Raw genomic sequence first — 27,149 nt, forward strand, 5'->3', positions numbered from 1 at the left:
CTTTGTTATCCATAGCATTTGCTGTACTATGTAAACCAAATTCCTGTTCACTTAGGAGTTGTTGTTCAGTCCCGGACGTATATTTGAAAGATTTGCCCACTTTATTTTTCCTTTTCCTTTTTAGTCTGACAGTGGTGGATTCTGATGGTGCCAGTAACTCAACCACAGCAGTTGTCACTGTGCATAAAGCAGTAGACTATCCACCTGTAGCCAATGCTGGTGCAAATCAAGTCCTTACACTACCCAAGAACTCCATCATGCTGTATGGCAACCAAAGCACAGATGACCATGGAATCGTCAGCTATGAATGGTCCCTAAGCCCAAAGAGTAAAGGCAAAGTTGTTGAAATGCAGGTAGGAAAACATTTGTATCGTCGGCCAATATCCAAAATGTGCAGTACTCTTGCTTTGAGGAATCGAATGATCCCGAGGTTTATGGAATAAAGGCAAGGATACCCCCTTTGCAAGAATGCTTTTAGACTATAGTTAGCAAGGGGAAAAGGCATAACTACCAAAGTTCGAAGGCTACAATGATTCTGGTTAATAAAAGGATGGATTGAGATTTATGTTTCAATTAAATATAATGAAGTATTGTTTTATATTAAGCGAATCTAATCACTTGGCTTCCTTCCACTGAAATGAGAGAGGATTAAATCTTCGGATAAAATCTTATGATCATAATTTTGACTTGTTAAAAATTTATTCACTGAATAAGGGCATCTAGGTGAGCATTTATTGCCCATCCCTAATTATTAAGAGTCAACCATATTGCTGTGGGTCGGGAGTCACTTAGTCCAGGCCAGGTAAGGATGGCAATTTCCTCCCCTAAAAGACATTATTGAACCATATCATTGACAATGGATTCATGGTCATCATTAGACTCTTAATTCCAGATATTTATTGAATTCAAATTCCACTATCTGCCATGGTACGGTTTGAACGTGGCTGCCCAGAACATTAGCTGGGTCTTTGGATTAACAGTCCAGCAATAATGCCACCATGCCATTGCCTCCCCAACTGCTATTCATTAATGGGCAAACATCTAAATGTGTCTTATTGCTAACATGACATATCTGTTTATTATAAACCGAGCAAAACATTAAGGCAGGGAAGGCTGTTTAATACATAGTGCATTTTACCTCTTTCACTTGTTTTGTTTAGGGTGTACGAACATCATCTCTCCAACTGTCAGCAATGCAGGAAGGTGACTACATCTTTCAACTTACAGTCACAGATTCAGCAGGGCACCAGGCCACTGCTGAGGTGATGGTCATAGTGCAACCAGGTATGTATTTGTGAAGAAAATGTTCACACTTACAATGCAAGAAAAATGACAAAATACTTCAACTTCTTATTTTTTAAATTTCTTCCATTTATAACTCATAAAAGTAAACTGGTACTAATGCAGTCTACTTGAACAGAAATTAGAGGAACCACCACACATTGAGATGAAGGACATGTTTCCTGAAGAAGGGCTTATGCCCGAAAAGTCGATTCTCCTGCTCCTTTGATGCTGCCTGACCTGCTGTGCTTTCCCAGCAACACATTTTTCAGCTCTGATCTCCAGCATCTGCAGTCCTCACTTTCTCCTATATATTTTTAACTGCAAGTTGAAAAAAAAACCTTAAGTTTTTCTAGTGCTTTTGTATTCTTGGAGTGTCTGACAGTCTTTGGGTCAAATCAGTTAATTCGAGTTTAATGTTTCAGGCAAAAACAGCAGATAATCTTGATCTCAAGGTTCCACAATCAGCAGTATATCAAATCACAGGATAATCTATTTTGATCTTGGGTAGCACTTGTTATTGGCCAGAACACAAGAACACCCTGCACAATTTTCTTGTCTAAAAATGCAGTGGAATCTTTACCTTCATCCTTAATTCTTAATAAAGTGCCACCCTGTAAATGCTGAAGTTTATTTCATCGATCTGCTTTTGCAGAAAATAATAAACCTCCGGTGGCTGATTCTGGACCTGATAAAGAGCTGACCCTTCCTGTGGACAGCACGATATTGGATGGCAGCAAAAGCACAGATGATCAGAAAATTACATCTTACCTGTGGGAAAAAACAAGGTAAAATACAACAAACATACCAAACATAATGGCTGTTAAAAGTAATATTAAAAATTAGACATAATTCCAACAAATTGTAATCACTTCTACATGAAAATTAAGACCAGTTGCTTATCATTTCTTCTAAGTGTTGCTTGCTCTGATTTATTCCAGAAAGCCTTCAGCATTTACGTCTGTGAGTGACTATCTAAAAGTCTTATGTATGCTGTGCTAGTTTCATCAACTATGAAGCCATTCGGTTTTATATTGGATCAGATATTCCGATTCATTTGCAACCCTGATCAGATTAGCAGTTAGAGAGCATCATAGATATGTTGCTGTGCTAGGTATATTGCTGTGCTATCTGGGAATCTGTTCATGTTGAAGATTAGTGTGTCTGATGGATGGGCAGCATGGGTCATGTACAGGATCTGTCAGACTTGTTTGAGGAAGTGGGATGGCACAAGAATGTCTCTCCCAGGGAATATCATGTTACTGGGGTGGGCCGTTGTTCGGTGGATGGGAGATATTGTTCCAAGCTCTGGTTGCTGAAGGGTAGGGTTTCTAGCAGATAGGGATGTGAGGTGTCAGTTCGGGGAGAATTCTGACTGGGTTTGATTGTTAAGGATCTGGAGGTGCAAGGGATTAGAGGTGGTGTAATGATGATTGAACATATGTCCAGGATTTAGAGAAGGTTTTGTAATCCCCCGACATTTTCTGGCAACTAATTAGATTATCTCTCTGAATTCTCTAACTTTAATAAACTCTTTGAGAGGGTTTCAGACACAGGCTGTCCATGGTAAAATTCAGTTGCCTGACCAGATGTGGGGCCTTCTGCATGGTCCCAACATACAACTCCAGTATACAGAGTTCTAGTGGTTATGGACCAGAACAAACCCCCCTCAAAATATATTTAGAAGGTAACCTAGACCCGAGCGTTTGCTTATTTTAAAGGTAAATGTCAGACATGTTCCAATTGCAATTTGATTGGTAAAATTATCGATTTGAAGCAAAACACACTTTGTTTTACACTACAGTCAAAATACAGACAAAATAAAAAGAAAAGAACTGGCTTCACTGAAACTCTATCGAAATACTTAACAAGCTAATATATATATTACTAATTATCTGTTCCAATGTAGTAACATCCCATTATCACAGCCTTGGCAAAGGCAAATTCAGTAAAACAGATTATCTTATATATAGTTCTAGCAGCAGGAAGAGAACCCAAGTGTTTAACTGTAACAGAGTCAAGAGCTTCTACATTTAGCCTCAAGACCCCAGTAACTGTAGAAAGCTAAAACTAAAAATCCTGGCACTGTGGGACCATGACCCCACCCATTCAGGCTGCTTCTATTGTTCCAACTATTTAAAAACATCCAAAGCCACTCAAATTATTTGCTCCATTAGCTTTGAGCAGACCGCTTGTCATTTCTATCTGAACCTTTCTTCATTTGAAAAAAAAACATGCTAAATATACCTCTTAAAGCAATAACATTGTTTCAAGTGATTCTCTGGCCATCAAAATATCTGGTCCACAATCTTCCCATCATGTTTGGCTTACATCTGTTGCCCATCTCCAATAGGACAGATTTGCAATACATTCTGTTTTCTAAAGGCAGCTGGTGAACCAAGTCTGTGATATGGTTAAAAACATTGCTTTATTCATAGAGCCTGGAAATCTGATAGGCCTGCTCACCTCATTGATGTTGTGCCCGAGAGTGAGCTTTAACTGAATTTCTGTGCAAATATTCAGACCCTATCTTTTATCCCAGTGATAGCATAATCCATTTACTTGTGGCTTGTGCTTGTGAGTGTAATATCAGCAATGTACAATTCAACAAAACTAGAAATTCAGAGTGCCACCCTGTGGTTATAATAAGGAAGTCATGACCTGTATTTGTTGGAGTTGCGAAGTGGAACATGACCAGATTTGGCCTATAAATGTAACTTATGCATTCTCCTTTTAAGCCCTTTGGTTTGTCCAAACATAACATGTGATTCCTCAGTTGTGATGGGTTGTCTTTTCGAACAGATTACGCTGTGTCTGATTTTCTAGGATGTGTGCACACCCTTTGTACAGGCAAGGTAACACACCAAGAACAATATAGGCGGTATGCCTAAGCCAAAACTTCACTTTGCAGCCCTAAGCAGGCCTAGTTAGAGACATCAGGTGCCTTGGTGCTGCCTCTGTTTCTGTGACCCCTTAAACCTCATCTCCTTTTTGACAGATTCTGTTGAGCACCTTTGTGCTCTAGAGGATAGTATGGTGTAGCGCGAAGAGTGTTATCAAGTGTGTATCAGTTCTTTCCAAGAGTAACCTGGTTAAAAATCACACAACACCAGGTTGTAGTCCAATAGATTAATTTGAAAGCAATGGCTTTTGGAGTGCTGCTCCTTCATCAGACAGCTACAAACTAAAGCTGTTAGACTATAACCTGGTTTTGTGTGATTTTTAACTTTGTCCACCCCAGTCCAACACTGGCTCCTCCACATCAAGAGTAACCCAGTCAGTCCTAGCACCTTCTCCTGCTGCATCCCTCCCCACCTCAACTGTTGTCATTAAATGTGTTGAAGCATTTATCTGCTTTCCCTTTGGAATATTAATTTGAGTCTGCATTCATCACAATATGATGGAAGGAGTATGTTCCAAATTCTAGCCATTCTTTGTGTGAACGTTTTTCGTCTTGTTGCCAATTTTGCAAATTGTTATGAAGCTGTGGGTGTACTCTACCTTTTAAGAGAGTTGAAAAGCTAGCAATGGCTTAGAGAAGCACAGAGAAAACTGGAAATTTTAAAATGTAACAGTGGATTGAAACAACTAGCTAAGAGCTATGTTGCCAGGATACAAAAACAAATTCAAATTTGGCCAATCAGTTTAAATTATGCCCAAGTTACCAAAATCCAATTGTATTTGAAAAAAATAATGTTTTGACAACACTAAACCAATGAAATGAGCTGATGTTTTTGGGTATAAATATCAGACATTTTGAATAAGTACACAGCAGCTAGCACCAATGACCAGAGAGACTGCTTGCAGAAAGAGCTGCTATCTTAAATGTACCTTTATCTATCAAAGACCTGAGAAGCAGAATCCCGAAGAAGAAGAATAGAAGACAGAGAAAAATCTACAGAAGACATTCTGCAAAGTTGACTAGTTTTGAAACTTTTTTTTTGTAAAATCTTAATTGGGATTTTTATCAGACCAGTATTGTAGAGGGGGGAGGTAGAAGATAGGTTTAGGAGAAAGGCGTTGTAAGTTGTTAAGTTAATATTCTCTGTTCGACTGAAAGAATAAAGTTCTTAAATTTTTACTTTGGATAATTCTTTACCTCTCAAGTTTTAACAGATTACAGCACAGGGTGAATCTTATCTGCGTTGCTGGTTTAAATTAGCAGAGGGGTTTACCCTGTGTCATAACACAATCAGCTTGCAAAGTCAAAATCTGGATCAATCCTTTAACCATTTGAAACAGTTTTGACTTACTCTATCTAATCCCTTTGTAATTTCATGTACCTGCGTCAAATTTCTTCTGGCTTCATAATTTTAAGGAGGGCAGATTCAGCTTCTCCACGGTCCATCATCCTTGAAGTCTTTCTGGTAAATATCTTCTGTAGTTTCTACAAAGTTCACAATTTAGTAAGGTCCAGAACTGCAAGCATATTGGTTGTCGTCCAATGTGACAATCAGCAGGAAATGTGGGTAAGAAGCGATCTGGTGCAGGAGAGAGACAGAATTTTGATTTGACAAGGACCTCCTCACTACTTCTGTGTCCCTCAGGTACAGGAATGAACTTGCATTGATTGCTCACGGGGGGCAGTGCTTTCTGAGCCCAGGTTCTCCAACAGAATGGGCCTCTGTGATTAACGCAACAGTCACACTCCTCTGCCTGGCCCCAAGTGTTCAAATTTCATAACCACCATCCTTGTTAAATAATTAACAAACCTTGTTCAAAATATTAAATATATTTACAATGTTTAAATTAGTAGTTAAAACACTTGGTCTCAGATAAGCTTTGTAAGTCAGTGATTATTTTTATTGATTATTGCATTAGCAATTAAAGTTTTGTGTATTGATTAAAATGACAAAACTGAAATGTTTAATTTAGGAATGACCTAGATTCTAATATTTTGCCCAAGCAATTTGTTTTAAAGGATTTTTATTATCCTTTTTGAGTGCCATTGGAAGCAGCTGAAAAAGTTGGGCAAAATCCTGATTACGTGAAATTTCCATGAAGGAGAGGAAATATGCCTAGTTATTATGCAGAATTGTTCTTGCGATAAAACACAGTTTCTGCAGGGTTGCTGAAACTTGTCTGAAGCATATTCAATACATTTCAATTTCTAGTAGCCTTGTGACATGTCAGTGCAAATAGGATTATGAAATGCACATCCTGACATCTTCAGACAATAAACGCGATTAACCTTGAGTCCGAGATAACTGTAGCTGCCTCCTGGTAACACAAACTTAAGGTGAAATTGATTGGTTTTGTATTTCAGTGGCCCTGACGGTGTGAAAATCGAGAATGCAAACAGTGCCATTGCCACAGTAACAGGTCTTCAGGTTGGGTCATATGAGATTACACTGACGGTGAAGGATGAACGAAACCTGGAAAGCCATGATTCTGTTAGAATCATTGTGAGAGAGGGTATGTTTTCCTTTCAGATCTGTAAAGGATTGCAGTAGGTAAAAGTCAGCTGCTAAAATGGAAAAAAAATGTGGTCAAAGTAATGACTCTAATAGTCACCTTTATACATACTCTTGCAAATGCTTTTATCTGTTCTGTTAAGGACTTTTTTTTCCATGTTTTTAGCAGAGTGCATTAAAAGCCAAGGTTTTTTTCAAGTAGCACAGGGCTTTGGTTAATAAAGTTTCTGATTGAGGAGAATCATGGCAAAACTTTACAAAGTCATGGAGCAACACAGTTTAAAATCATACTTGAGCCTGAATTTAACTATTCCAATGATAACAGTTCTAAAAATTAGTTAAATTAATTGGTTCTCGTTTACACCATGTCACAGAATGTGTTTTATATACAGAATGGGAAATATTGAAAGTAGCTGTTAGATAATGTTAATCTGATTGTTACTGTGCAGGAAATGAAGGTTTAAATGTGAAAGGATATCCTTTTTGCTGAGGTCTCCATTCTAACCATTGTAAAGTCAAACATTGTCCAATAGACGTAGAAACATAGAAAATAGGAGTGGGAGTAGGCCATTCAGGCTATGAACCTGCAACACCACTCATCGTGATCATGGCTGAAACACCCAGTTCAGCCCTGCTTTTTCCCTGTACCTTTTAATCCCTTCAGCTCTAAGAACTACACCTGACATCATCTTGAACAACATTAAGTATTTTGATCTCAACTGCAAACTGTGGCAGAGAATTCTACAGACTCACCACCTTTTTTATGTGAAGAAATTTCTTCTCATATCTGACTTTATGGCCTAACCTGTATTGCTCAAACTGTGACCCCTGGTTCTGGACTTCTTGGATTGGGAGCATCTTTCTTGCATTTACCTTGACTAGTCCTGTAAGAACTTTATAGATTTTTGAGGTCCTCCCTCATTCTTCTGAACTCGAGTGAATATAGGTCTAACCTATCCACTCTTTCTTCATGCATCAGTCCTATCATCCAAGTAAGCAATCTGATCATGCTTTGTGGCATTCCCTCCGTGACTGCAACATCTTTCCTTACATAAGGAGACCAAACTGCACGCAATACTCTAAGTGTGCTCTCAGTAATGTCCTGTATAATATGCAGAAAGACATCCCTGCTCCTTTAATCAAATCCTGGTCTATGAAGGCCAACTTACCATTTGCCTACTTCAGCTGCTGCACTTGCATGTTTACTTTCAGTAAATGGTGTAGAAGGACATTCAGGTGTTGTTGTACCTCCCCGTTTCCCAATCTATCGCCATTCAGATAATCTGCTTTCCTTACCAAACTGGATAATCTCAAATTTATTCACATTGTACTTCATCTTCCATCCATTTGCCTCCTCACTAAGCCTGTCCAAATCACATTGTACCATCTCTACATCCTCTACATAGCTCACCCTCTGAGCCAACTTTGTGTCATTAGCAATCTTGGAGATATTACATTTTGTTCCCTCAGCTGAAAAATATTTTGTGAAATAACTAGGTTCCAAGCACTGATCATTGCCATACCACATCAGTTCTTCCTGCCACACGGAAAAAAAGACCTGTTTATTCCGACAGTTTGTTTCCTGTCTGCCAACCACTTCCTCTATCCATGTCAGTATGCTACTCCCAGTCAGAGAGAATTCAGGAATAGGAAAGGTGAAACCATAATGCTGGGGATATACTACGAGCTTCCCAACAGCCAGTGGGAGACCGAGGAGAGAACATGTAGACATATTTTAGAAGGATGTAAAAAAAAAAGCAGAGTTGGTGTGATGGGTGATTTTAACTTGCCCTATATTGACTGGGACTCACTTCATGTTGTGGGGGTTGGATAGGGCAGAATTTAAAAGGACTATTCAGGAAGGTTTCTTGACATAGTATGTAATCACTCCAACCAGGGTAAGGTTATACTGGACCTGGTTTTGGGGAATGAGCCCAGCCAGGTGAGTGAAGTTTCAGTGAGGGAGCATTTTGGGAGCAGTGACAGTAATGCTATGAGTTTGAAGTTACTCATGGATAGGGATAACAACAGCGCTTGGATGAAGGTGTTAAATTGGGGGAAGGTGAACCACAACAACACTAGGCAGAACTGGAGAAGTTTGTTTGGATGCAGCTGTTTGAGGGTAAATCCACATTTGACATCTGGGAGTATTTTAAGCAGCAGTTGATAAGAGTTCAGGAGCAGCAGGTTCCTGCCAGAATGAAAGATGGGTATGGCAAGTTACATGAACTTGGATGACCAGGGATGTTATAGCCTTGGTCAAAAAGAAAAAAAGAAGTATGTATAAAATCTAAGAGGATGGAAACTGACAAAGCCCTTGAAGTATATAAGGAAAGTAGGAAAGGATTTAAACAAGGAATTAGAAGGATGAAAAGGGGTCATGAAAAGTCGTTGGCAAACAGGATTAAAGAGAATCCTGAGGCTTTTTATTGCCACAAAAAAAAACAAGATGGTAGCCAGGGAAAGGGTTGGCCCACTCAAGGACAAAGAAGAGAATGTATGTTTGGAGCCAGGAGAGGTAGAACATAGAACATTACAGCGCAGTACACGCCCTTCAGTCCTCAATGTTCTGCCGACCTGTGGGGCCAATCTGAAGCCCATCTAACCTACACTATTCCATTCTCGTCCGTGTGTCTTTTTAGTGACCATTTAAATGCCTGAAAAGTTAGTGAGTCTACTACTGTTAGAGGCAGTGTTCCTGTGTTGTATTTTTTTTGTTCAATCCCTGCACTTTAAGTTTGCATGCTAACGTCGTATATTGGATTATATCAAAAGTATCAAGTTCAAAACTACTGCATCTCTCAAATTTCCCAGCCAGAAGAGAGTAACCCACCTGGCAGATGATGCCAGACTACACATGCCAAAAGCAAACCACTGTCTGGCACATTTCTTCTACTGCATGCTATTTCTGGAAAATGTAGGTTCATTTACCAATATAGCGGACCCTTGATTATCTGAACGAGATGGGCGGGGCATTATTTCTTTTGGATAATTGATTATTTGATTACTTGATTTCCTCTGGGGCTCAGTTTTCTGTGAGGTCTGCTCCCCATTCAGGAGACAAGGCAGCAGCACCCTGCGTGTGAGACCCCGAACTCTGTCTGCTCCTGCCCATCCCCAACCCCATTCAACACTGCTCCCTGCCCGCCCTCAATCATGCAGCTCCAACCCTGCTTCCCCTGTCCATCTCACAAAGCGCAGCCCCGCCACCACCCCCCCCCCCCCCCCCAACCCGGGAAGCCGGACTGTACATCAACAGTGAGACTGCTGCTGTGTTTGTGGGTTAAGTCTCCAAATGTGTTATTTTTCTCTCTCATTCACAGTCTCTGTGTGTGTCTCACACACACACACACACACACACACACACACACATATATATATATTTGACAGGACAATGTTGAAGAGATTATCTGGGGAAGGAGGGGTTTAGGGTTCATCCCTGTGTAGAACACCAGGGAAAGTGTGGGGAGAAGGAGATGGCGAGAGGTCAGTCATTTGGAGACAGTGCCTGGACTGTCCAGGACTGGTTTCGACAGCATTTTCAATGAGCCGAGTTTGTTTTTAATCATTGTACCTTTAAACAAAAAACGCGATCAGTGTTGAAACAGTCTTGGACGTAATGTTGCTATCGGGATCATGAGATCCCCTTCAGATAATCTGATATTTGGATAATCAAGGTTCCTCTGTATCTCTGTAGAGAGTAAATAAAATCCATAGAATTGAAGGCTATTACTATTTTGTATGGTAATTAGTGATACAAATAATAGCAAAGATTGAATGTAATTTATCCAGATAACTGCAAATTGAATGTAGCTCACCAACCCCCCCCCACACAATGTCCAAAGAGAAAGCAAAAAAAAATCAGGAAAAAACTGGCCCGCTCTTGAGCTCCAGCAGCCCATGCTACTCCACAGCACCTAATAACAAACTAATGCCTTCCTGTCTGACCAGACAGTAATTCCAAAGAAATTAAAATTGAATTCAGACTTTAAAAATTGATTAACTAACATTTACTGAAATGTAATAAATTTGTTCGTCAGTAAATGGGCCACTACATTTTAAGTAAAATGTTTTACAATATTTTGTTATTGAACAAGCACAAGGGCCCACTTTACATGGTTCTGATAGGTGGAATAGTTCATTTGAATTCACTTCATATCAGAAGTCAAGTCTGTGAATTTATCATTAAAGAAACTAGAAATGTGACTATTTAGGTTTTCCAACTGCTTTTAAATGCAGCTTTTCACTTAAAACTTAATTCATGTATCGAGTTAGAATTTTAATATTTTGTAAGATCTCTGGAATGGAGAATAAATGTGCTTCTGTTTTACAGAAGTCAATAAGGCTCCAGTTGCTAAGATAGCAGGCAATGTTGTGATCACCCTCCCTAATAACACAGCTATGCTTGATGGATCAAAATCATCCGATGATAAGGGAATTGTCAGCTACCTTTGGACAAGAGATGAGAGCAGTCCAGCAGCTGGAGTAAGTGGTCTAACTCATTTTTTAATGAACTAGAAAAATACTATACCTGTTCTCTGAGACATTGTTTACTGACTTGCCAAGATACGCAAAGACCCAATTGTTTATTGTTTGACTAGGTATATGACACATGTCAATGAGTGAGTGAGCATGGAGATGGTGGCATGAAGAGAGAGATGCAGTGTGGTCTGGCCCAAGGCAAGTCCTGCCAGTATCAATGACAGGACCTGATTAACATTTCTGCTTCCTGCTTTACACCTGGTCAATTTGGTAAACTATGTTTTCATGAGCAGGAAAGCCAGCACCATGAAGCTGAAGCCTGAGACCGTCTCTGGCAATTGGAAGCAATTTGTCTTTGGAGTGGAGTGATGGGGCAGAGAGGGAAGTCTCTGGAACAGAGCTTGCAAAAGCAGCGTTACTAAAAGCCTGGCAGGCAACTCAATCAGGCACAGTGCTGGGTAGGGATGTGGTGGTGGTGAGTGAGAGAGCCATCAGAAAGGGGTGGGTAGAGGACACGCCACCTTATTGCCCTCAAGGCTATCTTTTAAAAAGCAAAGATCTGCTGTTCTCATCTCTCTTTTACCGTAATGTTTCCCAAGCTTTCGAAGATTTGGCAAGCAGCTTTTAATTTGAAATCCATATTCTGACGTCCTTGTGAATGCTTGACTTGTATGGGATGTTTGAGTCTTGGGGATTGGTGTGTGAGATTTATGTTAAGGCCAGGATTTCTTCAATATTGGTAAATCTTAAAAGTTCACAAAGAAATATAATTGTAATGCAAGTTTCCTAATTAGAGCATTGTATTCATACATGAAATCACATTTTTATTAGTTTTTGGTTTTCATTATCATCAGAATGTGATGTCTTACATATTGCTATTCACCATTGCTTTCACCAAAGACACGCTTATGATCATTACCAGTTGTAAATATTCACATGGCGGCCAAACATTAGTGTCAGACCATAATAATTAGTTCAAAAATCTGGTGATGCAGGAATAAATTTTGTGGTAATTGTGAGAGCAATATTGGAAAATGAGAAAATGTTCGAAGAGTTTATCCATTATTTCTTTTCTCCTATAATTGGAAAAATAGCAATTTTTCTGTACCATGACCAGAAATATGTTGCAAAATGTTGAATTTTTCATTGCGATGAACAATTAAAGATTTTTGCCTTGATTGCTATTTAACTATAGTATGATGTCTGCTATGCATCGGCATATTGGAAAGTGGATTGTACACATAGGATTCTTTTTTAAAAAAATTGCCCTTAAACATTCATTTCTCTATGTTTTGCATTTTCTACCAATCTGTAATAGGATGTGCTAAATAACTCTGATCACCAGCCTGTGCTTTTCCTGTCCAATTTGGTTGAAGGATTATATACATTTTGTCTCAAAGTAACTGATGCAAAGGGAGAAAATCATATCGACAGGGCAACATTAGAAGTGAAATCTGGTGAGTAGAAATTGATCTTCCCATGGGCTACCGCATTTCGTCAAAAGGTCTGGCATAAGATTTTATTTTTTAAATTTAAAAATGCAATAACTTCCTAAATAGAGTACCAGCCATGTTTTCACTCAGAAGTGTGATGTCCCTTCATAATTCATTTATTCTGAGGTCTAACGTAATTGTTTTTTAAACCCTTTTTTACATCGTCACCGAGTCAACATATTTCTGCATAGACATAAACTAACAACACTTGTTTCCGAAATAGTTTCTGAAATGTGCTTTGAAATAATAACTAAGGTTTGCAATTATAGAACATCTGAAAATTATTATAAGTTAGTAACATCCTGCAATCAGGGCGACTGAATGATCAGTTGTTCTGGTGTTTCTGGGCTTGGCTGTTGGGGGAAAATGTCCTCGGTATAGGAGGAGTCTTCCGAAATCAACATCAAGAATCATCCTGGGAGTTTTAATATCCAGTTATCCTGTTATCCTGCTTTGTTAGAATGCTGACTTAGCCCATTCAAAACATGGCACCTCTAACGATCTGGAATGTCTGAATACCACCGTTCACTTTCAGTGATGCTTTCAAATTTCACTGTATTGTTCAATTCCAAACTAACTGATCCAGAGGTCAGAGTCAAATCAACAAATCCTAGTTTCTAATGATAGAAAGCAAAAGAATGCAAGGGAATCAGAGTGGACCCATTTTACACCAAATGTGAAATTGACAAGCCAGAAAATTGGACATGCTTCAGCATTATTTTGCTGGAGGGTTCTTGAGCTTTCATTCCTGGGAATGCCTCATTTACATAAGTGCAATCTTTATCTATGAATTTCACTTGAATTGTAAAGAAAATCTGAGCCTGGAAACCAAGAGAATGTACTGAAGCACTTAATCTGGCAGTTGATTAAAATGTTTTTTCATTGCCACCATATCCAGGACAATGTCAGGCACCAAAGTCATTTGTATTTAAGTTAAATTTTACTTTAAGTTTGTGTGTCCATTTGCTGCCGAGGCCATTTCTTTCACTTGTGTGCATTGATGTCTGTTTTCCACTGTACGTAGTAATTGTGTTATATGTGTTTTTACTTTTTGGTGCATTCTTTTCCAATAACATTGGGTCTATAAGAATGAATGTCAATCTAGAAAGATTGTTAATAATTTAGTTTCCAAATTTTGGATTTTAACTTTCCATTTTAATCCAATGATTTGAACTATGCAATATTGTTTACACTTTACTTGAAAGGTTCACAGTTGTCCTTTGCTTGAAGAATATGAGAGAGAGCTCATGGAATACATGGAGAACCAGCCAGTTGGATACAGAAATGGCTCACAGAAGACAGAGGGTGGTGGTGGAGGGTTGTTTTTCAGACTGGAGGCCTGTGACCAATGGAGTGCCACAAGGATCAGTGCTGGGTTCACTCCTTTTCATCATTTATATAAATGATTTGGATGTGATCCTAAGAGGTATAGTTAGTAAGGTTGCTGATGACCCCAAAATTGAAAGTGTAGTGGACAGCGAATAAGGTTACCTTAGATTACAATGGGATATTGATCAGGTGGGCCAATGGGTTGAGGAGTGGCAGATGGAGTTTAGTTTAGAAAAATGTGAGGTGCTGCATTTTAGAAAAGCCAATCTTAGCAGGACTTATACACTTAATGGTAAGGTCCTAGGGAGTGTTGCTGAACAGAGTATTGGAGTGCAGGTTCATAGCTCCTTGAAAGTAGCGTCACAGGTAGATAGGATTATGCAGAAGGCGTTTGGTATGCTTTTGTTTATTGGTCAGAGCATTGAGTAAAGGAGTTGGGAGGTCAAGTTGCAGTTATACAGGGTGTTGGTTAGGCCACTTTCAGAATATTGCGTGCAGTTCTTGTCTCTTTCCTATCGGAAGGATGTTGTGAAACTTGAAAGGGTTCAGAAAAGATTACAAGGATGTTGCCAGGGTTGGAGGATTTGAGCTATAGGGAAAGGTTGAATAGGCTAGGGCTGTTTTCCTTGGTGCATCGGAGGCTGCGGGATGACCTTCTGGAGGTTTATAAAATCATGAGAGGCATGGATAGGGTAAATAAACAAAGTCTCTTCCCTGGGGTGGGAGAGTCCAGAACTAGAGGGCATAGGCTTAGGGTGAGAGGGGAAAGTTGTAAAAGAGACCGGAGGGCAATGTTTTCATGCAGAGGGTGGTGTGTGTGTGGAATGAGCTGTCAAAGGAAGTGGTGGAAGCTGGTACAATTGTGACATTTAAAAGGCATCTGGATGGGTATATGAACAGGAAGGATTTGGAGGGATATGGGCCAGGTGCTGGCGCGATGGACTAGATTAGATTGGGATATCTGGTCGGCATGGACAAGTTGGACCGAAGGGTCTCTTTTCGTGCTGTATATCTCTGACTCTATATGAATTCAAGGCAGTTTTTTTTCTTTAAACTAATGGATGTCTCTATTCGCTCATAACCTGTTTAAACCAGTTTCATTGTCATGTATCGTATGCTCATGAAAGTAATGATTTTTAACGTCACATATTTCATAACTATTGGCTGTACAATTTCTGAAGGATGATGGTGATCTTGTGCAAAATATATTTGTTCAAGTTTTGCACATGGAAGATTGTATGTAAGATGGAGGTTAAGTTCGTGTTCATAAAAGTCAAGGACTTTAAAAGATTTGACAGTTGAAGTAACAGTTTTAACTCTATTTCTTTTCAGATCCTCGAAAGAATGATCTAGTAGAAATTATCCTGGATGTCAGTGTCAGTCGGTTAACCGAGAGACAAAAGGGCATGTTACTTCGGCAAATAGCTGTCCTGCTTGGAGTCCTTGATTCGGACATTACTGTGCAAAAAATTCAACCTTACACTGAACAGAGGTGAGGAGCTTTTAGTGCAGATGTAAGCATGAACATTACTGGCGATGGCTGCTGAGAAAATAATTACCAACTTTGCATTAAGTAACAACATCAGGGATTTGTGCTATCAAAGAAAACTATGCAATGTTGCCATTAATCCTCCACTTAATAGTACTTTAACATAATCTTCATATATTGGCATCAGTTATAATGTATAAAGTTGAAAACCTGTCCATAACTATTGTATATAAGACTTTTGAAGTATCTTTATTCAAATATTTGCTGGCTCGCAATAAACTCTGTTTTGCATTGAATAATTTCTTTACCCTAAAGGTAATGTGAGAAAATGCTGTAAACCGTGGCTAGTCTGTAACTGCTAATTGTGAGTCGCAAGCAGTTTCAGTTGTACTTTCCCTCATTTACTTTCACAGTACACAGATTATCTTTTGCGTGAGGAATACACAAGCACATCAGATACTGAAGGGACAGGATGTTGCTCGGATACTGAAGAATAAATTTCGGAAACAGAAATCAGACTTCTTAGTTTTCCGGGCTCTCCAAGTTAATACAGTCAGTGAGTGAGCATTATTTATTAAAATATTTAGTATACATTTGTCCCAGCAAGGTTTGGTTTGATTGTATCGAGTCTAGTATTTTTTTCAAAATATTTCCCCAGTGTTCACAGACCTACCTTGCTTTACTTGTAGCCAATATCTTGATTTTTGACATCTCGTGCTTATTTTCAAATCACTCCATGGTTTTGTTCTCCTATCTTTCTGCTGTCCTTCAGCTTTACGGTCTTCCAAGGTTATAATTCTGGCTAGAATCACAGATTCCCTCTACAGTAGAAGCAAGCCATTTAGCCCATTGAGTCTGCTTTTACATGAGCATCCTGATTTCTGGCAGTCTCCTCTTCACTCATCCAAGTTTCTAGAATCGCCTCCCCACACTTTTCACTGCTCCACCTGGCTCTCTTTCTTTGGGAAATTACTGAAAATCTATCCATTTGACTGAGTTTTCTGGTCAAAACGCTGGTACATCTTTCATTTTCTCTCCTGGCTTACTTTAGATGGAAAATAAACTCCTGATCCCAACGTCTTAGAAACTAGAAATGAATATGGTATTAATACCATTTGGGGGTGCACAATATGCTTTTCAAACGAACTATTCTTGAATTGTGTGTTGCTTTTTAATCTAGCCGCGAATTATGAACTTCTGGCTTTTTGATGCTTGTTATAGTTATATATTTTATAGAGAATGTCAAAGAATAGAGAGCAGATTGGTAACCATTATCCTTTCTGTATGGAGAACTTTAATGTGGAGTTGTAAGGAATCATCCAACACTAGCTAGAGTAAAAAACTGGGATCCGAGAATGAAAATAGTTCAACACTGTCACCTCTGATTAAAATGCTTTCTTATTCTTTTTTTTAATATCCTGTCTGGAGGAGATAACCAAATGTCAAATGATTGTTTCCACTGAATGCCTCAAATCTTGTCCTTGATCTTTTGCAAAATCACTAAGCTCTCTTCACTAGTATCTGTATGGCTGTTACATTATTATGAATAGACAGGCAGGAGGCTGGAAGATTACAGCAAGCCAGGCAGCATCAGGAAGTGGAGAAATCAAAGTTTTGGTAACATCCTTCTTCAGCACTGGGGGTGAGTGTAGAGGGAGTTGCAGATAAAGGGAGTGACGGGTGCAAGGTGGGGATTGGTGAAGACAAATACAGGATAAGACCTGGTTGGTCAATGGGAGGAATTAATCTGGTTGATGGAAGGGAGGGAGAGGGGCAGGGAAGGGAGTCAGGGGATGAGAAGGGAGGTTAATTGAAATTGGAGAACTCCCTGGTGAGTTCTCCAGGCTGTAGGCTGCCCAGGCAGATGATGAGGTATTGTTCTTCCAATTTGCGGTGTGCTTCATTGTGGCAATGAAGGAGGCCAAGGGTGATTATGTCTGAAAGGGATTGGGACAGGGAGTTAAGATGGCGGTGACTTGGGTGGGGGGCGGTCTGGTCAGTCCCTGCGGACCTGTCTGTGATGCTCGGCGAACTGTTCCCTAAGTCTACCCTCGATCTCTCCGATGTAGAGAAGACCACATAGGGAGCACCAGATGCAATAAACCAGGTTGGAAGAGAGGCATTATTATTGGCAGTGAAGTAAAACCATCTTTATTATGTGCTCCTCAAGTCAGAATATTTTCTTCATTAAAATGTTGATATAAGGAGAAAACAAAATTAAAACTGTTTCTCTCCTTGAAAAGTGTAATTGAATTATCCATCAATATTTTTGTGAAGCACAGTAGAATTCGTATTTGCTTCACTACATGCTCTCTAGAATGTCTGGACTTAGTTTGAGTCATTTACATCCAAACACACTGGACGTAGGAATTACATACTAGAGTGAGGTTTTAACACAGCAGATCACATCATATGCCTAATTATTTGCTTTGTCAATTGCCTATTTTAACTCAAGCAACCACGTATTACAACCAAATATTGGGTAGAAGTGTTGTGGATATACTAAAGGAAGGAGGGCAGGTGTCTAATTCTGTTAATACTAATACTTGCATATACTCTGGGACAGTCTGACACCTGTATTGGACAGGTCCCACTCTGGAGTAAGTGTAAGGTTTTTCCACGTTTTTCTTTCGATGAAAGTCGATAAAGCTACGAGTATTTGACTTGTACCGCATTCTATTCTTAAAAGGAAAGTTATAAGGTACTAGTTTCGTATATTCTGTTACTTTCTTAAAATATTTCACAAGCTTGCATGCACACCAACACTAATGATGGTATGATATCTGTAACCAGAAACTTTTTCTGGATGCTGGGTGAGTTGGCTTTAACATGTGCACAGTCTTGTGCTTGTGTTGCAAATGAATATTGCAGAATAAAGTCTATAATCCATTTATTTGGTCAGCCAGTTATGAGGTAGCTAAGCTAACTTGAAGGGTCTAGCCCTGTTATAACTGAAGAGTATTCATGTTGTTTCTTTAAAATGGGCAACTGTTCAACGCCAACTAGAAAGATCCCTGCCTGCTTTCATGAACTTAAACTGCTGAAATTCAGGCACAGTCAGATTAAAACTACCCATCAACTTCTGTTAAAGTTTGCGAAGATGATGTTAGGTGCGATATATAAAGCTTGCCTTTTAGAAAGATTCTGCACTTTAAACAATTCAAGCATGAATTGTTCAGGTCACCTCATTTTAGATGTTGATTTCTGCTGATAGCGCTCACGGTGATGTTGTCACATTTTCCTGCACCCGCAGCTTACATCATTTAGTATGTGCAAACAGCTATTTCAGTGTATAGTACTTAAACATAAGCTGCGTTTTTTGTTCTCAATGTAATATCTTCTGAGGCCACTGAAATCCTGTCAAAACTAGCCATCAATTTCTTGTAGGTGCAAGTTTTTCTGCCCATTATACCAAATGTGTTCTCAGTTTGGTTGAAGAAGTGGAATTCATCCTCTTCTGACTTATCCGTGTACCCCTAAGAGTTGCCTTCAATGGGCGAGAAAGCTGTTCACTACATGTTGTAAATTCTTTGACTCACTTAACAATTTCAGTTGTGAGGAAGCTGAGTGGATACTTGATTAGGCTTTTTGCTCTGCCATCATAAGATGTGCAAATACATTTAAACCAGGAGCTTGTACCCCTTGAAACAATATTCTCACTTAAGTGTTGAACTGTGTCCTCTGTGATTATTTTAATTTAAATTTTTTTTATTATCATAACACAAGTAGCTTGGCAAAATAAAGACATTGTATTCTGACCTGAAGAATGGAAAGTAGTAAGAAACATTAATAAGAATTTGTGCTTACAGAGGAATTTTGTTCCTACTGTCTGGTATTTGTTTGCAACTGAAAACAAAATAGCTTAACCAGATATTAGAGTTAAAAAGCATGTGTTTACAGCTAACGTTACTAATCTGCTGTACTCCCCACCCTTCACCTCCCTTCTGTCTCCTGATAAAAGTCTGTCAGTTGAGTTGTTCAGACCATGGTCGGTGTGATTCTTTCAATAAACGTTGTCTCTGTGATCCATTCTGGATGGAGAACTTCATTCGAGTTCAATTGGGAGATGGAGAAAGCAACTGTGGTAAGTTCACAATTATTATTAAAGACAGTTGAGTTATCAATGTGAATTAAATCTGAACAGACCAACTTGTATATAATGTTTATTTACCATTCCTAAACATAAAAAAACTATTTTCAGAAATAAATTGTATAATTTGATACTCCTGCTTAGATATTTTCTCGTCAACCTGTTCAGAATATTATGACACGCCTCTAGAGCTGGTAAAACTTGAACCCAGGTCTCCTCGCTAAGAGAGCACTGCATCACAAGATCTTTCCTTACCCATAGAAGATCTCTGTTTTCTAGACAAAAGCATTTTGAAAATATATATGATTTAAATTGCTAGTAAGATGTCCAGTAATACGAAGTATTGTTGTATAGATTTTCAAAATATTTAGAATAGCAGAAAGCAAGTCACAATCACTGCTTTTTTTAAGATTTGTGAAATTATGTACTTAGATTTGGACTCTTGTGAAAGTTGTTTTTTTTGTCTGAAAATGTTACATTGGCCATTGGATCTAAGAATGTAAAACCAATTTTCTTGGTTTGTCTCAACCGATCTGATAGTAAAATACATCTAGTTTGAGCATGAATGATTCTGATTTAGTTTTGTCATTAGTACCTCAATATAATCCTGAATTGTTGGTCTATTTAAATTATTAATCTATCCTTTTTTTAAGTCTCAAAGCTTTTATCACTTCACTGCTTTCTTTTCTGTTTGGCTGACCATTTCTCTCTTGCCAAGTGCATTTAACATCTTACACAATGGGGATGGAGAACCAGTGCACTCACGCTTTTGGTGATAGTGACCACAACTACCTCACATTCTACATTGCTATGGAGAAGGAGAGGGTTAGGCAAAATGGGAGGATATTTAATTGGGGAAGAGGAAACTATGATGCGATTAGACATGAGTTAGGAAGCATGGACTGGGAGCAACTGTTCCATGGTAAAGGCACTATAGACATGAGGAGACTGTTTAAGGAACAGTTGTTGCGAGTGATGAATAAATATGTCCCTCTGAGACAGGCAAGAAGTGGTAAGATAAAGGAACCTTGGATGACAAGAGTGGTGGAGCTTCTCGTCAAAAGGAAGAAGGTAGCTTACATAAGGTGGAGGATGCTAGGGTCAAGCTCAGCTCTAGAGGATTACAGGCAGGCGAGGAAGGAGCTCAAAAATGGTCTGAGGAGAGCCAGGATGGGGCACGAGAAAGGCTTGGCAGAACGGATTTGGGAAAACACAAAGGCATTTTACACTTATGTGAGGAATAAGAGAATGGTCAAAGAAAGAATAGGGCCGATCAGGGATAGCATAGGGAACTTGTGTGTGGAGTCTGAGGAGGTAGGGGAAGCCCTAACTGAGTTTTTTGCATCTGTCTTTACGAAAGAAACGAACTTTGTAGTGAATAAAACCTTTGAAGAGCAGGTGTGCATGCTGGAATGGATAGAGATAGAGGAAGTTGATGTGCTGAAAATTTGTCAAACATTAAGATTGACAAGTTGCCAGGCCCAGACCAGATTTGTCCTCGGCTGCTTTGGGGAACGAGAAATACGATAGCTTCGCCACTTGCAAAGATCTTTGCATCCTCGTTCTCCACTGGCGTCGTACCTGAGGACTGGAGAATGGCAAATGTAATTCCTCTCTTCAAGGAAGGAAGTAGGGAAATCCCCGGCAATTACAGACCAGTAAGTCTCACATCTGTTGTCTGCAAGATGTTAGAAAGGATTCTGAGGAATAGGATTTATGACCATCTGGAAGAGCATGCTTGATTAAATGCAGTCAACACAGCTTTGTGAGGGGCAGGTCATGCCTCACAAAACTTATCGAGTTCTTTGAGGATGTTACTAGAACAGTCGATGAGGGTCGAGCTGTGGATGTGGTGTATATGGACTTCAGCAAGGCATTTGATAAGGTTCCCCATGGTAGGCTCATTCACAAGGTCAGGAGGAATGGGATACAGGGGAACTTAGCTGTCTGGATACAGAATTGGCTGGCCAACAGAAGACAGTGTGTGGTAGTAGAAGGAAAATATTCCGCCTGGAAGTCAGTGGTGAGTGGTATTCCACAGGGCTCTGTTTTTGGGCCTCTACTGTTTGTTTGTAATTTTCATTAATGACTTGGATAGGGGATTGAAGGCTGGGTCAGCAAGTTTGCAGACGATACAAAGATTGGAGGTGTTGTTGCCAGTATAGAGGGCTGTTGTAGGCTGCAGCGGGACATTGACAGGATACAGAGATGGGCTGAGAGGTGGCAGATGGAGTTCAACCTGGATAAATGCAAGTGATGCATTTTGGAAGGTCGAATTTGAAAGCTGAGTACAGGATTAAGGATAGGATTCTTGGCAGTGTGGAGGAACAGAGGGATCTTGGTGTGCAGGTACATAGATCCCTTAAAATGACTACCCAAGTGGACAGGGTTGTTAAAAAAGCATTTGGTGTTTTGGCTTTCATTAACAGGGGGATTGAGTTTAAGAGTCGTGAGATCTTGTTGCAGCTCTATAAAACTTTGGTCAGATCGCACTTGGAATACTGCGTCCAGTTCTGGTCACCCTATTACAGGAAAGATGTGGTCGCCCTATTACAGGAAAGATGTGGATGCTTTGGAGAAGGTTCAGAGGAGGTTTACCAGGATGCTGCCAGGACTGGAGGGCTTTATCTTATGAAGAGAGGTTGACTGAGCTCAGACGTTTTTCATTGGAGAAAAGGAGGAGGAAAGAGGACCTAATTGAGGTATACAAGATAATGAGAAGTATAGAGTTGATAGCCAGAGACTATTTCCCAGGGCAGAAATGGCTAACACGAGGGGTCATAGTTTTAAGCTGTTTGGAGGAAAGTATAGAGGGGATGTCAGAAGCGGGTTCTTTACACAGAGTTGTGAGAGCGTGGAATGTGTTGCCAGCAGCAGTTGTGGAAGCAAGGTCATTGGGGACATTTAAGAGACTGCTGGACATGCATATGGTCACAGAAATTTGAGGGTTCATACATGAGGATCAGTGGTCAGCACATCATGGGCTAAAGGGCCTGTTCTGCAGAACTGTTCTATGTTCTATTATAGGAGGCATACTAGGTAAATTGTACAGGATGTAAACAATCACATGGAGATCAAAAAGAGGCAACTGTTGAAGATAGCTTTGAAAATAGAAGTAGGTGGGGGGGGGGGGGGGGGGGGGGGGGGGGGGGCGGAAACAGGTCAATGTAGCTGGCCAGTTAAAGAAACATGCATTCATTGGCTGTGTGGATGGACAGATTAGGAGTGTTCTTCCTCACAACAGAGCAATGCACGTCATTTAGAAATTTTGTGTAGAGTAACACTGCCTTTTGGCAAAGGGAAGGTAATGGATTTCGATCAAAGTGTACAAATGCTGAACCAAACCAATTGTGATACAAAACACACAATTTATGAGGTTGTTGACTTGCTCACTGAGCTGGTAAGTTTACTCACAGACATTTTGTCACCATGTTAGATAACATCAGTGCACCTCCGGTAAAGCATTGGTATTCTCTCCCGCTTGCTATTTCTGTGTCTTGCTATTTCTGTGTCTTGCTATTTCTGTGTCTAGTTCTGCTAAGATAGATGGTGTCATTTCCGGTTTTATTGTTGGTTCAGTTTCTGTGTGGTTGGTACGTAGGGTCTAACCACATGTTTTTGTTAATGGAGTTTTGGGTTGAGTGCCAGGCTTCCAGGAATTCCTGGACGTGTCTCTGTTTGATGTAGCCTAGGATGGATGTTATGTGTTGGTATCATTGGAAACTATTCATGCCACTATTTTATAGAACACATAAGAATCCCTAAAGTTAACTTGGTTCCACAACTAGCCTAATATGTGAACTTACTTGTAAATCATGTATTCAATAGTAGTTTAATAATATCTTGTAGCTAAATTACTAGTTTTGATTAATAGAATGCTCTGTATATTAACAGGCTATTGTAGGAAAAAAAGACATGTTTCAATTGAAATCCATGGAGTCAGCTTGTGGCAGCAATAACCAAATCATCTTCCATTTTAATGCTATTAAGAATTTACATTTGTTGCTTTTTGTTTTTACTTTTAGAGTGGAGCGTGCTCTACGTTGTCATAGCTGCATTTGTCATATTGGTTGCCATTGGAATTTTAGTTTGGATGGTCCTGTGCTTCTGTAAAAGGTAAAGATTAGGCACCTTGTGCAACTCAACCTGTTTCTGGTATTTTCAGCATTTCCTCTCAGTTTCTACCCCCACCCCATACTGCAATTTCAAAACAAATAACCTTTCCTCTTTAACACAGCATAACAGTTATCCATCCAAGCTCATCTGTGAAGGCATGGGTGGAATAATGGCTCAGTGGTTAGCACTGCTACCTGTCAACGCCAGGGACCTGGGTTCAGTTCCAACGTTGGGTGACTGTGTGGGAGTTTGCTCATTCTCCCCATGTCTGTGTGGGTTTCCTCCGGGTGCTCTGGTTTCCTCCTGCAGTCTAAAGATGTGCAGGTTAGGTGGATTAGCCATGCTAAATTGCTCACAGTGTATGTGTAGGTTAGATGGATTAGCTATGGGAAATGTAGTGTTACAGAATAGGATAGGGGATTGGGTCTGATTGGGATGCTTTTCTGAGGGTTGGAATGGGCTTGATGGGCTGAATGGCCTGCTTTTGCATTGTAAGGCTTCTATAATTTATCTATTCTATGAAAATGTAATATTACACTAGGGGAAGATGAACCACTTTCTGATGTTCCACCAAAAAAAAAATTGTTTTATTATCTGGACCTAGTTAATCTCTCATTTTTGTCTATGAGCTTTTCTTGCCAAGGTGGCATTTCTCTGTCAGGGGCACAAGTGGGCCATTCAAATTTCTGCTGTCTAGTTTACTAGGTGAGAATGGCTGAAATTAGTTACAGGTAAATTAAATTTATACCAAGTCAAAAACAACAGTTCGGTATTTTCCCAAAGCTTTTAGATCCACTGGTGGTCATTGACCTATTTCATGGATCGGGGAACATTTTGGTGCTTGTCAAGTTGTAGGAAGAGTGCTGTGTGTTGATTCTACATTACTAAATATTTCATAATGTTTAGTTGGTGGGCATTTCTCAAGATTCATTCACGCTTCTCTCTAGGAATGACTGAAACTAATTAATAAGTTTGGAGGTGTATGTTTGTCATGTGTATTTCGAAATAAAATCTTATAAATTATGCCAAGATTAGGATTCATTCTAAACTTTAGTACCTGGGCGGCATCCTCCTCTTATCGCCTAGATTGAGTATTGCAGTTTCTTCTGTTTGTACTGAGAGTCCAGCAGTTCACGAGTTGTTCGATAGCTCCAGTTCATCTGTAACAATCATAATTAGTTGAATTTAATCTAGACTCCCAGTCTGGATGTACATGGAGTGAAATTAATTTAGTGTTCAAGTTTTGCTGATGAGGTTCAAGATACCAGATCCTGGGGAATGGGACTGGATGTTAATAAGTAAATTGGCTCAGATCTGAATATATACTTTTCCCTTTTACTTGAGACACAGTGTATGACAGAACCTACAATGAAAATGGGAGTATCAAGGCTGGATCACTTCAGGTGGAGTTGTCTGAATGTATGATACAAATTTATTACGATATTTAAAAGTCACCAATTAAGTTTGTTTGCCTGATGTTAATGATTAATTTTACTCCACTCTGATTATTGAGTCATAGAGATGTACAGCATGGAAACAGAACCTTTGATCCAACTTATCCATGCCGACCAGACATCCTAAATTAATCTAGTAGCACCTGCCAGCACTTGGCCCATATCCCTCTAAACCCTTCCTATCCATATAACCATCCAGATGCCTTTTAAAATCCACAGTTAATTGTGATCATCAGTGATGAAAAGTGATTGCTGTCGGAACAATCATGCAGCACTTAATCTTCTTGGATTATCTTCATCTGTGTTTTCAGTTGAAAGAATTTTGTTTGAAAATTATTTTGTGGTTTAACTTCAAGGATAGGGTTTTCAATTTCTACAATTGAATGCTGGACTAGGACCTTTTAATTGATTACTGTACTTCAGAGGCATCTTTGACTAATCCAACTTTCAGTTTTAGAAATCACCGACAATTGAAATACCATGTGGCGATCCACTGTGTGCTGTGTCAATATGTACATTAGTATGTACATTTAAACAATTCATCTGAAAGTTTATCTGTTTCCTGGAAAGAGAAAAGATCTCCAGAGTTTTGCACTTTGTATGGTTATAAAAGGTTGACATGCTGACTGTCCACCTTAGAGAGCCTATCCTCTTCCCACTCTCGTCCATTCCATTCCAATATCAGTGCCATGACCCCCAGTTTGCAAACTACTGTTTTTGATCTCCCAAATTTTTATTTCCTCTTTCTGTTTAATAGCAGCAACATTGTCACTCACCTAAGTACCCTAGTCCATTGCAATTTAGGATGCCATCATTACCATATGATTTCTGCTGGATCGGGGATAGGTTGCAGTATATTTTCTTGCAGAGGGACTCTATGTTCAATTTCAGTTCATCTAGTGTTTTGTTTGCTAGCAAGGACCAGTAACTTGAGAAAAGAATGCTTAAGGTATGCTTTTATACCTCTACAAAAGAAAAGTGAGGTTCACAGAACACTTCTTAAATAACTTCGGTTTTTAAGCAGATTTATTTTCAGGCTTTATAGCAACACCTCTAGCGAAGAGAATGATCTAGTAAATAATTTGCTGTAGGTATAGTAAGCAGGGTCCTTGAGGCCAAGGGGAAGCGGCACCCTTTCTGAACAATTTCTTTTCTCTCATTCTAACGGGTCTCTCCTTTCCAGACTCAGAAAAGAAAAAGCATGCTCCCATTCCTAATGAATTGATCAGTTTCTCAATTTACCACCACCCCTCATCTTTTGTTGAGAAGAAACAGACTTTAGAAGAAAACGGTACCTTAAGTCCAACACTCTAATTGGGATCAGGTGGAGAGACATACAGTGTAACATTTTTCCTCACCCAGCTATACACAATTGATTGAACTATTCCTTGAGAGGTGAGACTTTCCTGATGCTAACTTGTGCTTAGGGGTGAGGGGTTCTGTAATTGTTTAAGATTTTAAAATTACTGAGTTTACAAGTTTTTTTGCCCAAGAAGGACTTACTTGCTTCCAATGACGAGCCAAAATGGCTGGTCAATCACTAACAGTTCTCGGTTAAAATGGACTTGGCTGTCATCTGTAATGGTTTCTGATTGTATCATGGGCTATTAAATAACAGCCTTTCATTTACAACATGACATCTTGGAGCCATCTGAACCCCAATGAGATCCTGCTGCCTTCCACTTATTTCAAGTGGTGTAAGTAGATTAGATTAGATTAGACTTACAGTGTGGAAACAGGCCCTTCAGCCCAACAAGTCCACACCGACCCGCCGAAGCGCAACCCACCCATACCCCTACATTTACCCCTTACCTAACACTACAGGCAATTTAGCATGGCCAATTCACCTGACCCGCACATCTTTGTGACTGTGGGAGGAAACCGGAGCACCCGGAGGAAACCCACGCAGACACGGGGAGAACGTGCAAACTCCACACAGTCAGTCGCCTGAGTCGGGAATTGAACCCAGGTCTACAGGCGCTGTGAGGCAGCAGTGCTAAC

The 27,149-nt window shown here is 39.6% G+C and overlaps 1 protein-coding gene across 4 annotated transcripts in view; it reads left to right on the top strand.

The window, feature by feature from the left end:
• LOC132829960 (dyslexia-associated protein KIAA0319-like protein) overlaps positions 1-27,149 on the top strand; it is a 109,488-nt gene that overhangs the window by 76,270 nt on the left and 6,069 nt on the right. For 3 of the 4 annotated variants that reach the window (XM_060847389.1, XM_060847392.1, XM_060847391.1), the window contains 10 exons: positions 125-353; positions 1,161-1,284; positions 1,937-2,069; positions 6,548-6,696; positions 11,029-11,180; positions 12,496-12,634; positions 15,332-15,491; positions 15,902-16,044; positions 19,450-19,572; positions 23,604-23,694. In XM_060847389.1, the coding sequence (XP_060703372.1) occupies positions 125-353; positions 1,161-1,284; positions 1,937-2,069; positions 6,548-6,696; positions 11,029-11,180; positions 12,496-12,634; positions 15,332-15,491; positions 15,902-16,044; positions 19,450-19,572; positions 23,604-23,694 (1,443 nt within the window). The remainder of the gene's footprint in view (positions 1-124; positions 354-1,160; positions 1,285-1,936; positions 2,070-6,547; positions 6,697-11,028; positions 11,181-12,495; positions 12,635-15,331; positions 15,492-15,901; positions 16,045-19,449; positions 19,573-23,603; positions 23,695-27,149) is intronic. The other variant, XM_060847390.1, reaches the window with a different exon arrangement.

This window comes from Hemiscyllium ocellatum, chromosome 30 (assembly GCF_020745735.1).
Source record: "Hemiscyllium ocellatum isolate sHemOce1 chromosome 30, sHemOce1.pat.X.cur, whole genome shotgun sequence".
Classification (NCBI taxonomy): domain Eukaryota; kingdom Metazoa; phylum Chordata; class Chondrichthyes; order Orectolobiformes; family Hemiscylliidae; genus Hemiscyllium; species Hemiscyllium ocellatum.